This window comes from Drosophila erecta, unplaced genomic scaffold (assembly GCF_003286155.1).
Source record: "Drosophila erecta strain 14021-0224.00,06,07 unplaced genomic scaffold, DereRS2 tig00000055-arrow-pilon, whole genome shotgun sequence".
In the NCBI taxonomy this organism is placed as follows: Eukaryota; Metazoa; Arthropoda; class Insecta; order Diptera; family Drosophilidae; genus Drosophila; species Drosophila erecta.
In genome coordinates, this window is record NW_020825200.1 from 662110 (window position 1) to 675274 (window position 13165).

The 13165-nt window shown below is 49.2% G+C and overlaps 6 protein-coding genes across 6 annotated transcripts; 3 read left to right on the top strand and 3 right to left on the bottom strand.

The window, feature by feature from the left end:
* The first annotated feature begins 45 nt into the window (after positions 1-45).
* On the top strand, positions 46-2335 carry LOC6542034 (pseudouridine-metabolizing bifunctional protein C1861.05). The gene has a single exon (XM_001968152.3). The coding sequence runs from the start codon at positions 125-127 to the stop codon at positions 2225-2227; it is 2103 nt and encodes a 700-aa protein (XP_001968188.1). The 5' UTR covers positions 46-124; the 3' UTR covers positions 2228-2335.
* On the bottom strand, positions 2261-4040 carry LOC6541080 (protein Notchless). The gene is made up of 4 exons (XM_001968153.3): positions 2984-4040; positions 2578-2928; positions 2396-2522; positions 2261-2336 (listed from the first exon to the last, which is right to left on the bottom strand). The coding sequence occupies exons 1-4, from the start codon at positions 3957-3959 to the stop codon at positions 2324-2326; spliced, it is 1467 nt and encodes a 488-aa protein (XP_001968189.1). The 5' UTR covers positions 3960-4040; the 3' UTR covers positions 2261-2323.
* Positions 4041-4281: 241 nt separating this feature from the next.
* On the top strand, positions 4282-8738 carry LOC6541409 (splicing factor 3B subunit 1). The gene is made up of 3 exons (XM_001968154.3): positions 4282-4416; positions 4585-5276; positions 5368-8738. Exons 1-3 carry the CDS (start codon positions 4389-4391, stop codon positions 8668-8670), a joined length of 4023 nt encoding a protein of 1340 aa, XP_001968190.1. The 5' UTR covers positions 4282-4388; the 3' UTR covers positions 8671-8738.
* Positions 8739-9054: 316 nt separating this feature from the next.
* On the bottom strand, positions 9055-10288 carry LOC6542207 (inositol polyphosphate multikinase). Its single transcript, XM_001968155.3, has one exon. It carries the CDS (start codon positions 10160-10162, stop codon positions 9227-9229), a length of 936 nt encoding a protein of 311 aa, XP_001968191.1. The 5' UTR covers positions 10163-10288; the 3' UTR covers positions 9055-9226.
* Positions 10289-10500: 212 nt separating this feature from the next.
* On the top strand, positions 10501-11805 carry LOC6541500. The gene is made up of 3 exons (XM_001968156.3): positions 10501-10725; positions 10807-11117; positions 11171-11805. Exons 1-3 carry the CDS (start codon positions 10668-10670, stop codon positions 11252-11254), a joined length of 453 nt encoding a protein of 150 aa, XP_001968192.1. The 5' UTR covers positions 10501-10667; the 3' UTR covers positions 11255-11805.
* Positions 11788-12977, bottom strand: LOC6542616. Its single transcript, XM_001968157.3, has 3 exons — positions 12594-12977; positions 12160-12486; positions 11788-12100 (listed from the first exon to the last, which is right to left on the bottom strand). The coding sequence occupies exons 1-3, from the start codon at positions 12678-12680 to the stop codon at positions 11855-11857; spliced, it is 660 nt and encodes a 219-aa protein (XP_001968193.1). The 5' UTR covers positions 12681-12977; the 3' UTR covers positions 11788-11854.
* Positions 12978-13165: the final 188 nt, after the last annotated feature.

Consider the following 13165-nt stretch of genomic DNA (forward strand, 5'->3'; position numbering starts at 1 on the left):
CAAAGAGCTCCTCCTGCTTTAGCTAGTATCTAGCTATAAAAATCCGTTACCTCTAGAAACGGTCACGTTGCGCAGCACCGTAGGATCAGCAGGCGTGCGTTTGATTTGTTTTGATTTGATTTCGATGTTGCTCCGGAGATGTTTCCTGCTCCCGTTTCCCGCCGTGCGGTTGGTGCGCCGGAGTTTGCACCGCCAGCATGACCACATTGTGCTTCACCCCGAGGTCCGGCAAGCGCTGCAGCTGCAGAAGCCGGTGGTGGCCCTAGAATCCACGATCATTACCCACGGGATGCCAATGCCAGAAAACGTAGTTACGGCGCTGGCGGTGGAGGAGCAAGTTCGTCAAAATGGGGCCATTCCCGCCACCATTGGCATCCTGGACGGCCGCATTAAGGTCGGCCTAACTCGTGAGGAGCTGACTACGCTTGCCGAGAAGCCCAGGGATCAGGTGATAAAGTGCTCCCGTCGAGATCTGCCCTTTGTGGTGTCCAGAAGACAGAGTGGTGGAACCACCGTGGCCGCCACAATGATCATTGCCCATCGAGTAGGAATTCGCGTGTTTGCCACTGGAGGAATTGGCGGGGTCCATCGCGATGGCCACGAATCCTTGGACGTGTCTGCCGATCTCACCGAGTTAGGACGCACTCCGGTGGCCGTGGTATGCAGCGGTGTCAAATCCATCCTGGACATTCCCCGCACACTGGAATTTTTGGAGACGCAGGGCGTGTGTGTGGCTAGTTTCGACAGTCCTGGTGGTGTCTTTCCGGATTTCTACACACGGGACAGTGGCTGCACCGTGCCTTATAACCTTAAGAGTGCCCAGGAGGCAGCAGAGCTGCTACGATCTTGGCAAGAATTGAAAATGGAATCAGGCCTGGTAATTGGTGTTCCCATTCCGGAAGAGTTTGCTGCAGATAAATTCAAAATAGAGAAGGCCATCAAGGAAGCAACTGCCCAAGCCAAGTCTCAGGGAATTTCCGGCAAGGAGGTAACTCCATTCCTGCTGGCCGCCATAGCCAAAATTACAAAAGGAAGGAGCCTTAAGTCAAACATAGCTCTGATTAAAAACAATGCAAAGGTGGCTGCTCAAATTGCCGCATCCCTTTGCGACGTGTCCGCAAAACTAGAGGGCTCCGTCCAAAAAGCAATCGATAAGAAGCCACTAGTTGTGGGCGCATCCATCCTGGATCTTTCTTTTAAGGTAGACGACCAGAAACGAGACATGAAGCTTGATGGAGCCACGTACTCCGCGGTAGCTAAACAGGCGGCTGGGGGAGTGGGTCGGAACATAGCCGAGGGCATATACAAGCTGTACGGAGATGTGAACTTAATTTCCGCCGTGGGAAATGATCAGATGGGACAAACGCTGCTCCAGATGATGCCAAAGGCGCTGAAGCGAGGCCTAATTGTGGCAGACAACCATAACACCTCATTGTGCTCACTAATCTTCGATAAATTTGGAGATTGCAAGCTGATTTTGGGCAACATGGAAATCCACCAGAGCATTACAGCCGAGACCCTTCAAGCGCACCACCAACTCTTCCGAGAAGCTCCTCTCATCATCATGGACAGCAACATATCGGAGCAGGCAATGGCCAGCATTCTGCAACAGGCGCAAATCAACAAGATTCCAGTCTTCTTCGAGCCCACGGATATGTTCATAGCCGGAAAACCGTTCAAACTGTTGCCGGAGTTGACCAAGAATATACGCCTGATCAAGCCGAATCTGCAGGAGTTGAAAACTATTGTGGAGGCCATTACGGGCGAAACTGTCGCATGGAATCCAGATATCAAGCAGCCACAAGCAGAACTTGTGCACCAAGCGAAGTCCTTGATCAAAAAAATCGACTGTCACTTCAACTGTATCATAGCTACGCTGAGTGACCACGGAGTGCTACTCAGCTATCGAGGGGATGCGGAAAACGATGCCAGGTTGCTCCTGGATGTAAGCAAGTCCACACCGCCACACTGTACTCGCTTCTATCCCGCTCCAATGGTTCACAATATTGTAAATGTTTCCGGAGCGGGCGATAGTTTCTGCGCGGGCTTCATCACTGCCCTGCTGCGAGGGCGAACCCTGGACGAGTGCATTGCCGGTGGTTTTGTGGCCGCTGAAAGGGCCCTCCAGTCCGAGTCAGCGGTTCCCGCAACGTACTTCTCAAATCAAGAATCCTTTGAGAGTCGCTACAAGCAAACTGCCAGAATCATCCAACAGCAAAGCGTATAAATGGTACTTTGATGACCAAGAGGAACGAAGGCATTTACTCAGGACGTCTTACTTTATTCCTAAGAATTTTCCTACCGTGTACAAGATAACGATTTGTTAGTAAGCCCATCTGAAAGATACAATTAAAGTCTGTATATTGTTAAATTAAACCGCGTTATTCAAGCTTACAGCTTTATAACTTTGTCCTTGCCACCAGAGGCAACTCTAGAGCCATCGGGCGCCCAGTCCACTCCAAACACCTCATCCGCATGTCCAGGCAGCTCCTGTGCCAGTTTCTTGGTCTGTACACTCCACACTAAATGAGAAGATATGTATAAGCTAGTGCCAGTAAACAAAAACTAGGGGCTTACCTTTTAATGTTGAGTCTTTGCTACCGGAAACAATCAAGCGAGAGTCCGCAGACCAGGCAACCGTGTAAACAGCCTGCACATGACCCCGGAAGGTGGCCATGTACTGACCATCGCTGGCCCGCCACAGACGCACTGACTTGTCGAACGAAGCAGACGCAATTAGCTTTACATCCGGCGAATATTTCACATCGTTGACCACGTTCTGGTGCCCTGTCATGCGCTCAACGCACTTGTTCTGATTGTTCCGCCACAGATAGAGAGTGTTGTCATCCGAACAGGAAACCAGGGACTCCACTTCATCAGGGCACACGGCCTGGTAGCGCTTCAACGCAGATTCCTGCAGTTCCTCAGCTGAAAAACAATCTCTCTTAGTGTATACAGCACTATGGATTAAACGAAGCCTTACTGCTCAAGCTGAGGTGGCTCTTGGAGCGATCCTTTACCGGATGGAATGGACCAGTGCGCAGAACGTAGTCGGTGCTCAACGCAATGTTGTTTACCCAGTGAGCGTGGCCAGAGAATGTCCGGCATAAGATTCCATCAGCTGCTCGCCACATCTTCACTGTGCGATCTTTGGAGGACGTATAAATAAGGCCCGCTCCGCCCCATCTCACTGCTGTTACAGCATTTGTGTGTCCAGCAATATTCATCAGGCACTGGCCTAGCTTCACGTCCCAAATACGGCAGTCGCCGTCACCACTGGCAGAGGCAAGTTTCCTGCACTCCGGATCTCGATGATACGGCTCCCAGGCGAGACAGTTGATATGTTTCTTGTGTCCACTCAAGGGTCGCCCCTTTTGCTGGCCCGTTTCCGGATCCCAGATAATTATAGAGCCCGCTTTGCAGCCGCTAGCCAACCGTTTGCCATCCGGAGCCCACGATACGCACAGAACCCATTGTTTATGACCTGTGCAGGTGAAATGTGGTGTCTCTGTGTTAAGATCCCACAATCGCACTGTGGTGTCACCACTTCCACTGGCGAGATGAGCGCCATCCGGGCTGAAATTCAGTGATACCACAGCCTCGGCGTGTCCCGGCATGGAACTTGTGCATCTTGTCACCGGGCGCACTTTAAAAACGGCCTGTGGCTGATACACAATATCGATCACGTTTTCCGTGTCCACTGACGCCAAGTCCAATGTGTCCTCCAGGCTCTTCTTGATCTCATCCTCGCCCACGAAGAACAGATATGGAGTGGCTTCCTCGTTTTTCAGCAGAGCGTTGCAAATCAGACCCAGTTGCTGGGTGGTGATTCCCGCCGGCAGGTCGATTGGCGGCCCCGCTTCCTCGCCCGTATCCGAAATGAGGCGCGCCTGTATAGTGTGGGGCGTGGCCTGCTTCTCCGCGTCCGCCTCCTGAATTTTCTGTTTTTTGGCCAACATTCTCGCGGTCAAAACAAAAGTAAACACGTGCCGCGACTTATTCGTTAGTGATGAGCAATCTCCAAGCAGCTCAGCTGGTCGACTATCGATATATCGCTATATTTAGCTTAGCATGTCGACACGAGTTTTGCTCGATATTTTATAGTCCTCTAATGGAGTACTTTTTTTAAAAACCCTGATAAAAATATTTTTTTTCATATCAAACTTTGTGTTGCATAGTATTTGGCCAAAATATCTTTAACTCCAGGCGGAATAAAAGTGTCAAATGTAAGAAATCGAAAGTTTCAATACACTCGATAACATAATTGTCGTCGACAGGGTATTAATAGATTTGATGTTCTCGGTCATACTGGTACCAGGCGCTTCAACGATCTGGTAACACTGGTTTTGCATGTACGCCGTCTTGTCTTAGTAAAGTTTTTATAAAAAATGGAAAATATACCGCGAACACATGAAGGTAATTGAAATAAACGCATGCGATGGAGAACCACCGGAATTGGCAATACCTGAACATTATATCTGCGCACCAAAAGGAACCGCAAACACCATTGTGAATCGACCGGTTTTCCTGGCTGGTGGTCTCCTTCGAAAATCAATTATTATCTTCACCGACTTTTTTCCACAGATATCGAGGCACAGATCAGCGTGATCCAGGAGAAGAAGACGGAGCTGGCCAAGACCACTGCCGCGGCAGCCGGCGTGGGATTGCTGGACAGTGGAGGATTCTTCGACAGCGACTTGTACGACGATGATGCTGCCAAGGGGAAGGGGCGCTACGAGGGGTACAACACCTCCATTGCGGCCAACGATGCCGAGGAGGTGGATGAGGATGAAGACGACGGCTTCCCTGTGCCCCAGAAACGCCCCACCTACACGGCACCAACTTCTGTGCTGAAGGACGTGACAAAGGGCAAGGAGGATGTGGATCCCATGGCAGACCGCAAGCGTCCCACGATTGCCGATAGAGAGGATGAGTACAGGCAGAAAAGACGGCACATTATCATTTCCCCAGAGCGAGCGGATCCCTTTGCCGATGGCGGAAAAACGCCGGATGTGGGCTCCCGCACTTACACGGACATCATGCGGGAGCAGATGCTGAAGGGCGAGGAATCTGAGCTCCGCCGAAGAATTCTGGAGAAAACCAAGGAGGGCACTCTGGTGAAGACCGTTACATCATCGTCAGCTTCGAATGGGGACTTGGCTGCACCAAAGGACGGCGGCAGAAAGCGAGGCAGATGGGACCAGACGGTCAGCGACAGCTTCATCCCGGCGAAGGTGGCCACGCCAAGCAGCGCAGCTACCCCCACTTGGGAAGATGTGAGTATTGTGGGCTAAAAAACATTATTACTTACAATTTTGAGGAGTATTATGGTTAATAAATGACTAAATTTATTATTTTATCCCGCAGAAAACTCCCGGTGACCACCGTTGGGATGAGACTCCGGGTCACAAGGGCAGCGAGACGCCAGGAGCAACTCCCGGACTGGGCACCCGCATCTGGGACGCCACTCCGGCCCACGCTATGACGCCAGGACACGAGACGCCTGGGCACGAGAAGTCGGCCCGCCGAAATCGCTGGGACGAGACCCCAAAAACGGAACGTGAGACTCCCGGACACAGCGGATGGGCCGAGACTCCAAAGCCAGATCGGACAGGAAGTGGAGCCGGGGTGGAGAGCATATCAATCGAATCCACCCCTGGTGCCTCCAAACGTCGCTCTCGCTGGGATGAAACTCCCTCCAACGCCACGCCTGCTATTACGCCCACAAACGCTAGTGCCATGACTCCAAATATGACTCCCAGTATGACGCCACATGCGACTCCGGGACATGCTACTCCTATGCTGACGCCCGGAGGCAGTACTCCTATCGGAGTCAAAGCAATGGCCATGGCCACGCCTTCTGCGGGAGCTCTGGCTGCCATGACGCCGGAGCAATTGCAAGCCTATCGCTGGGAAAAGGAGATCGACGAGAGAAACAGGCCTTACACAGACGAAGAACTGGACCAAATATTTCCCCCTGGTTACAAAATTCTGCCGCCACCAGCTGGATATGTTCCACTGCGCACTCCCGGCAGAAAGCTAATGGCCACACCTACGCCGATTGCTGGCACTCCAGCTGGTTTCTTCATCCAGGTGGAGGACAAGAATGCAAAATTCATGGATAACCAACCAAAGGGTCAAAATCTTCCCTTCATGAAACCAGAGGATGCGCAATATTTTGACAAGCTCCTTGTAGACGTGAACGAAGATTCTTTGTCGCCTGAGGAACTCAAGGAGCGCAAGATAATGAAGCTACTGCTGACCATCAAGAACGGTTCGCCACCAATGAGGAAGTCGGCCTTGAGGCAGATTACGGACAAAGCACGGGAATTCGGAGCAGGGCCTTTGTTCAACCAGATCCTTCCGTTGCTTATGTCGCCCACATTGGAGGATCAAGAGCGTCATTTATTAGTGAAGGTAATTGACCGTGTTTTGTACAAACTGGACGATTTGGTGCGACCCTATGTGCACAAGATTTTGGTGGTCATAGAACCGCTGTTGATTGACGAAGATCACTATGCCCGCATAGAAGGCAGAGAAATCATTTCCAATCTGGCCAAGGCCGCTGGTTTGGCCACCATGATCTCCACTATGAGACCCGATATAGACAACATCGATGAGTATGTTCGTAACACCACTGCGCGTGCCTTTGCCGTTGTCGCCTCAGCTTTGGGAATTCCCTCTTTACTGCCCTTCTTAAAGGCCGTATGCAAGTCGAAAAAATCGTGGCAAGCGCGTCACACAGGCATTAAAATTGTCCAGCAAATTGCTATTCTGATGGGATGTGCTATATTGCCGCATCTTAAGGCTCTGGTGGAGATTATCGAGCACGGATTAGTGGACGAGCAGCAGAAGGTACGCACAATTACAGCCTTGGCCATTGCTGCTTTGGCAGAGGCAGCCACTCCGTACGGCATTGAATCTTTTGATTCCGTGCTGAAGCCGCTTTGGAAGGGTATTCGCACCCATCGCGGAAAAGGTTTGGCCGCCTTCCTAAAAGCTATTGGCTATTTGATTCCCCTGATGGACGCCGAGTACGCTAATTACTATACGCGTGAAGTGATGTTGATTCTTATCCGTGAGTTCCAGTCTCCAGATGAGGAAATGAAAAAGATTGTATTAAAGGTGGTGAAGCAATGTTGCGCCACTGATGGTGTGGAACCGCAGTACATCAAAGAGGAGATTCTTCCGCACTTTTTCAAGTTCTTTTGGAATCATCGCATGGCGCTGGACAGACGTAACTACCGCCAGCTGGTGGACACCACCGTTGAGATTGCCAACAAGGTGGGCGCCTCTGAGATCATCAATCGTGTGGTGGATGACCTAAAGGATGAGAACGAACAGTACAGGAAAATGGTGATGGAAACAGTGGAGAAGATCATGGGCAACCTAGGAGCAGCAGACATCGATTCTCGCCTGGAGGAGCAGCTTATTGATGGTATTCTGTATGCCTTCCAGGAGCAGACCACCGAGGATGTGGTGATGTTGAATGGTTTTGGCACCATCGTGAATCAGCTGGGCAAGCGAGTTAAACCCTATCTGCCCCAGATTTGTGGAACCATTCTATGGCGTTTGAACAACAAATCCGCGAAAGTTCGTCAGCAAGCGGCGGATCTGATCTCGAGGATAGCGGTAGTGATGAAGACGTGTCAGGAGGAGAAGCTAATGGGACACTTGGGCGTTGTGCTTTACGAATACTTGGGTGAGGAGTATCCCGAAGTACTGGGTAGCATCCTGGGAGCCCTGAAAGCCATCGTAAACGTGATTGGCATGACAAAGATGACACCTCCTATCAAGGACTTACTGCCCCGTCTTACACCCATCCTAAAGAATCGTCACGAGAAGGTGCAAGAGAACTGTATTGACCTGGTAGGACGAATTGCAGATCGAGGACCTGAGTATGTGTCTGCTCGCGAATGGATGCGAATCTGTTTTGAGCTGCTGGAGTTGCTGAAGGCCCACAAGAAGGCTATTAGGAGAGCCACCGTGAACACCTTTGGCTACATTGCCAAGGCCATTGGTCCCCACGACGTGCTCGCTACACTTCTGAATAATCTCAAGGTTCAGGAGCGACAGAACCGTGTGTGCACCACAGTGGCCATTGCTATCGTGGCCGAGTCTTGTCGACCTTTTACCGTGCTACCTGCTTTGATGAACGAGTACCGAGTGCCCGAGCTAAACGTTCAGAATGGTGTTTTGAAGTCCCTCTCTTTTCTTTTTGAATACATCGGAGAAATGGGCAAGGATTACATATACGCCGTCTGTCCACTTCTGGAAGATGCCCTAATGGACCGAGATCTTGTGCACAGACAAACCGCCTGCTCTGCCATCAAGCACATGTCACTCGGAGTGTATGGTTTCGGCTGCGAGGATGCTTTGACGCACCTTCTCAACTACGTGTGGCCCAATATTTTTGAGACGTCCCCCCATCTTGTGCAAGCCTTCATGGATTCCGTGGACGGGTTAAGGGTATCTCTGGGACCCATTAAGATCCTGCAATATACGCTACAGGGACTTTTCCATCCCGCTCGCAAAGTGAGGGACGTTTACTGGAAGATCTACAATTCGCTGTACATTGGAGGCCAGGATGCTCTGATTGCCGGCTATCCGCGGATTACTAATGACCCGAAGAACCAGTACGAGCGGTACGAATTGGACTACACGCTATAAAATGTAATAGCTTATCTGCTAGTAGTAGGATTCTCTAAGATACCAATATATAAATCCAAACTATTCAATTCATTTGTTGTCACTTGGTCTTTATTTTCCTTGAAATCTAGCTTTTTCTGCCGCAAAGTAGAGAAAATCATTGGATCTTGAATGATTACATGAATAATCTCTAATCATATTGGCATGCCACCTATTATCTTCAAAGAGATAAGATAGATTTATATTTAGTGTAAATACGACGACGATTCATTGGACATACATAAATTTCTCATACGTATCTGTGGAGTCATTTCATAGGAAATAATATTCTCGAATGAGTCATCACCCTAATCCCATCTTCCACCTCATATTCCCATTCATAAATTGTATTTGAAGTACACACAATTGTTAAAAAATCTGTTTTTATTCTACGTTTAGAGTAGCTCCGCAAGCCTTAAACAGGTGGGCCTCTACTGTGGACTAATCATTTGGCTTAGACGATAATACAAAAGTGTCTCATTACAATGAGATTGGAACTTCTACTACATCTTTGAGTGGTCTTGGTCCGCTTTGATCATCATCGGTGGAGTATTGATTGGACGACTTCTATCAGGCTTTGCAGACCGAACATGTAGTTCTCGTCCGGCAAGCCCTCTTCGGCTGGATAAACGTGAGCAAAGTCGATCATTCTGACACGCACCCAAGTGGCGGGATCATCTTCATTTTGGTGGTAGCCATTTATCAAGGACTGGCTCTTTGGGGGATCGCCCAGTCTTGAATAATCGTAGCAGATGAGCAAAGAACTGGCGTAGAAATGCAGCAGGCGCTGCCGTTGAAACCACGATAGGATCGCCTGCAGCTGGCTGAGTACTTCTTTTAAAAGCAACTCCGAACCCGCTCTCCTGCTCTTGGAATCACTTGTGCTGGCATTGAAAAACAGTGCCATAGTTTGTTTGAATCCCTCCACATTCAAGCTCTTTCCGTAGTCCTTCCCGTGGCGCAGGATTGTGGTCTCCTGAGTGTGCTCCTCCTTGGGAAGATACACTTGGAATCCCGGCAAGCAAAGACCCAGCTTTTGCTTGCACATCACGTACTTGGCCTCCTCCAGCTTTCGTTTGTTGGGCGAGGACTCTGGATCCCAGGTTCGTTTACCCATCTTCACGTCCATGACGCACGGCTTTGCGTACGATCGCGTAAGGTCTTCCAGGCGCAGGAACGTGCGTTCGCGTCGATTCACAACCAGTTTTAGGGGGCCGTAAAATTGGGGGACGTGACCGCGGAGAAGCGCAAGGAGGTCATTATCACCCGAAGCACCTGCCTCAGCGAGTGACTCATAAAAGCGCAGTTCCCGTTCGCCGCACTCCGGCTTCCCAAGCGGCTTTAGTACGCACCCGGCCTTCGAGTCCTGCAAAAGACCCACTGCTTCCGAGTTGCTTTCCTCGAACGTGTGACCTGCAACCTGTGTCTTTAGCTGGCGAAATCCCTCGGGCAGCTCCTGATCACTCTTGGCCATGGCGGCGTGGTGGTAGTCCAGTAGTCTGGTCCAGGAGCAGCACCGCTGAAGGCGCCGATCGGAATGCCTTTGCAATCTCGCGCAGAAAATGTAGCGCGCACTTAACGCTCTGAATCAGTGATGACTAACCGGCTTGCTACCTGATAGATCTGGCCTTTTTGGCGGGAACATGTTAGCAAAATGCAAAGCTCTTTGCGGCATTAAGCAACTATTAGCTTGCTGTCTTTCAAAAGAGCACTATTATCTATTTTTGGTTTATACATATTTGGAACAACCTGTCTCCAAATTATTATCCAGTTAAAGCTATTAATAGTGAGCGCCACAGGTGGCAGCACTTGGCATGGATAGTGCTGCAAAGCACGTTGCTGTTGGTGTTGCAAAACGCACGTTCTCCTTATTTGTTGCTAATGTTTTTTGGGAGTGGTTTTGTTTGTTAATTTAAGTCGTTTATTTACATTGAGCTTATCCGCTATCTTTCGATTGCGTTAATTACTCAAGATATACGATGAAATCGTGGGAGATAGCTTTGGTGTTAGTCGCCGCAGTTTACTTGTGTTCGCAAGGTGAGTTTCAGTTTTGAAGCCCGACTTTGGGCCACACCTATAAAATATTTAGAACCCCGCCAATAAATAACTTATTTTTAGTAAACTTCGTGGCCGGTCTGGAGTGCTATGTGTGCTCCAACCAAACGGGCAACACGGAAAAGTGCCTGAACACCATCAAGACCTGCGAGCCCTTTGAAAATGTCTGTGGTACGGAGATCCGCTGGGGATCCCAGCCGTACTTCTCGGAAGGTGCCCTGAAGCAGTACTATGTGTCCAAGAGATGCATGACCAAGGAGCAGTGCCAGTCCAAGAGGAAGCGGTATATGCAGCTGTACTGTACCCACATCTGGTACGAGGATTGGGCTTGCAATGAGTGCTGCAAGGGAGATCGCTGCAACTACTTTGTGATTGTGGGTAAAAAGTACATCATACTGGGACAACCTACTAATCCGATTTGTTGCAGAGCGGCGCTCCTTCAAGGCAAGGTTATGGAGTCTTGTTCACCGTACTACTCGGTCTTGGATCTTGGCTGATGTCACGCTCTTAGCCTAAAGAGCCTATGCGATACCAAGCACATTTCGCTTTTTGTATTATTTAAACGAAGCCGTCCATAAGCTAAGTAGATTCCCCTCTCGATTTTAAACTACACCGTCCAAGTGCCTTGACTCAGTTGGGAAGTAAATACTATCCTGCTGCCTTGCGAAGCGGACTGCCCTCTCAATACTTTCATACATACTTTCAACAAGGTACATTATATTTGTAAATTGACGAGGAGTTGTTTTTCTTGTGTTTTTAAACTTTTACACTTTTTAGCGTATCATAATTGCTTACATATTCCATAATTTTTAAATTTCTTAATTTTTTTGAGACACTTATACATCAATGACCATAATGACCATTGTTTTTAGAATTTTATTAATGAATACACATTTTCGGGCACGAAATTTCCAAAAGCAAGTTATCTAAGAGGAAGCTCAAACATCTACATTAAGTAATGTCTACTGTAAGAATGAAAAGAATGCCTTAAAGAAAATTAATCAGTTCCATATCGAATCTCCCCCACAATAAAGCAACTTTGACGTCTTTTTGGCGCTTTAATATACAAGTAATTCACATTCACATATGATAGTTGCTCACATCCACCCAATCACTTTGTGCAGAAGCAGCCGGCAGTTACGGTGACGGTTTTGAACTGCCAAGGTTGATCCTTGTTCATCCACGAATAGGAGTGATCTGACTGAGAGGCCTGTGCCAGGACCTTTACCTTATATTCCAGTGGCCGGCAATTGGATCCATGCGAGCACTTGGCCAGATCCCGTCCAGCACCCGATTCGCAAACGGCATTCATCAGAAAACGAGGGAAGTGCAGACCGCCCAGATCCACGAGCTCGTTCTGGGGATGATAATAAAATAATAAACATCTGATGCTGCTATGTGAATAGCCCAACAAACCGTAACTTTGCAGTCGCAGCCAGCGGAATGGACATCGTTGCGTTTGGTGGTCAGCAGATCCTCATAGAAATCGTTATAGTACATTGCCGGCAGCTGATGTGGCATGACCATCGCAATCTCCGTGGGATGTGGAGTGCTAGGACTGTATCCGAACAGGGCACTGAGCACTTTTGATGTACTGCGATCAGGTTGCTGCTCCTCCGCGTGCTGTTCCAGACTCCTTACACCCACCACCTCGTCAAAGCCTCCATCGCTGGCGTACTGACTGGCGTTTCCTTTACTTGTCAGGCTTAGCAGCGCCGCCAGCGCCGTAATGGAAATGGGCAACTTGGAACGGGAGGGTTTTAACATGAATTCAGTTCTGAGTATATCCTTGTGCTCCCTCCTTTGAGTTTCGTTTTCATATTTTTCGGTTCTATCCAGATAAAACTTACCCACGGCATCCTGCTCGATCTGTGCCTGACCAGCGCTGTACTCCTTTTGCGGCTCCGGCCAAGGAGTCTCCACACTTTTATATCCATTTAGGACAAAAGCCGCCTCTCGGATTACCTTTTGTGACAGAGATGAGAGCAGCAGCATCCATTACGGTTCGTCACCTGGACAGGATGGAACAATGGACTCAACAGTTGACACCACAACAATGGCAACCATGCCAAGCTCAAGTGGCCCGGCTGATGGGGTTGAGTCCCTTGGCTATTTATACTACTCTGCTGCTTTCAATGGGGAAATGGCTTTAAGGCCTCAAGTGCCGGCAGAGGTGGAGGACTTTGGGCGGTGGGAGTAGCCAAAAGAAGCCCACTGACCCAGACATGTGTACAGAGGCAAAGGGCAATCTGATCTCCTCCCATCGATGACGTTGACCAGGGTGGGTTTCTGGATTTTTGCTTTCCGAAACTGCTCCGAAAACTTTTTCCATAGCATACTTTTGAGTGATGGGCTTGGTGAAAATGTACTTCCGATGGTATTTTATTTTCCGGATTTCCCCTCAATAGAGGAAACCACTTTA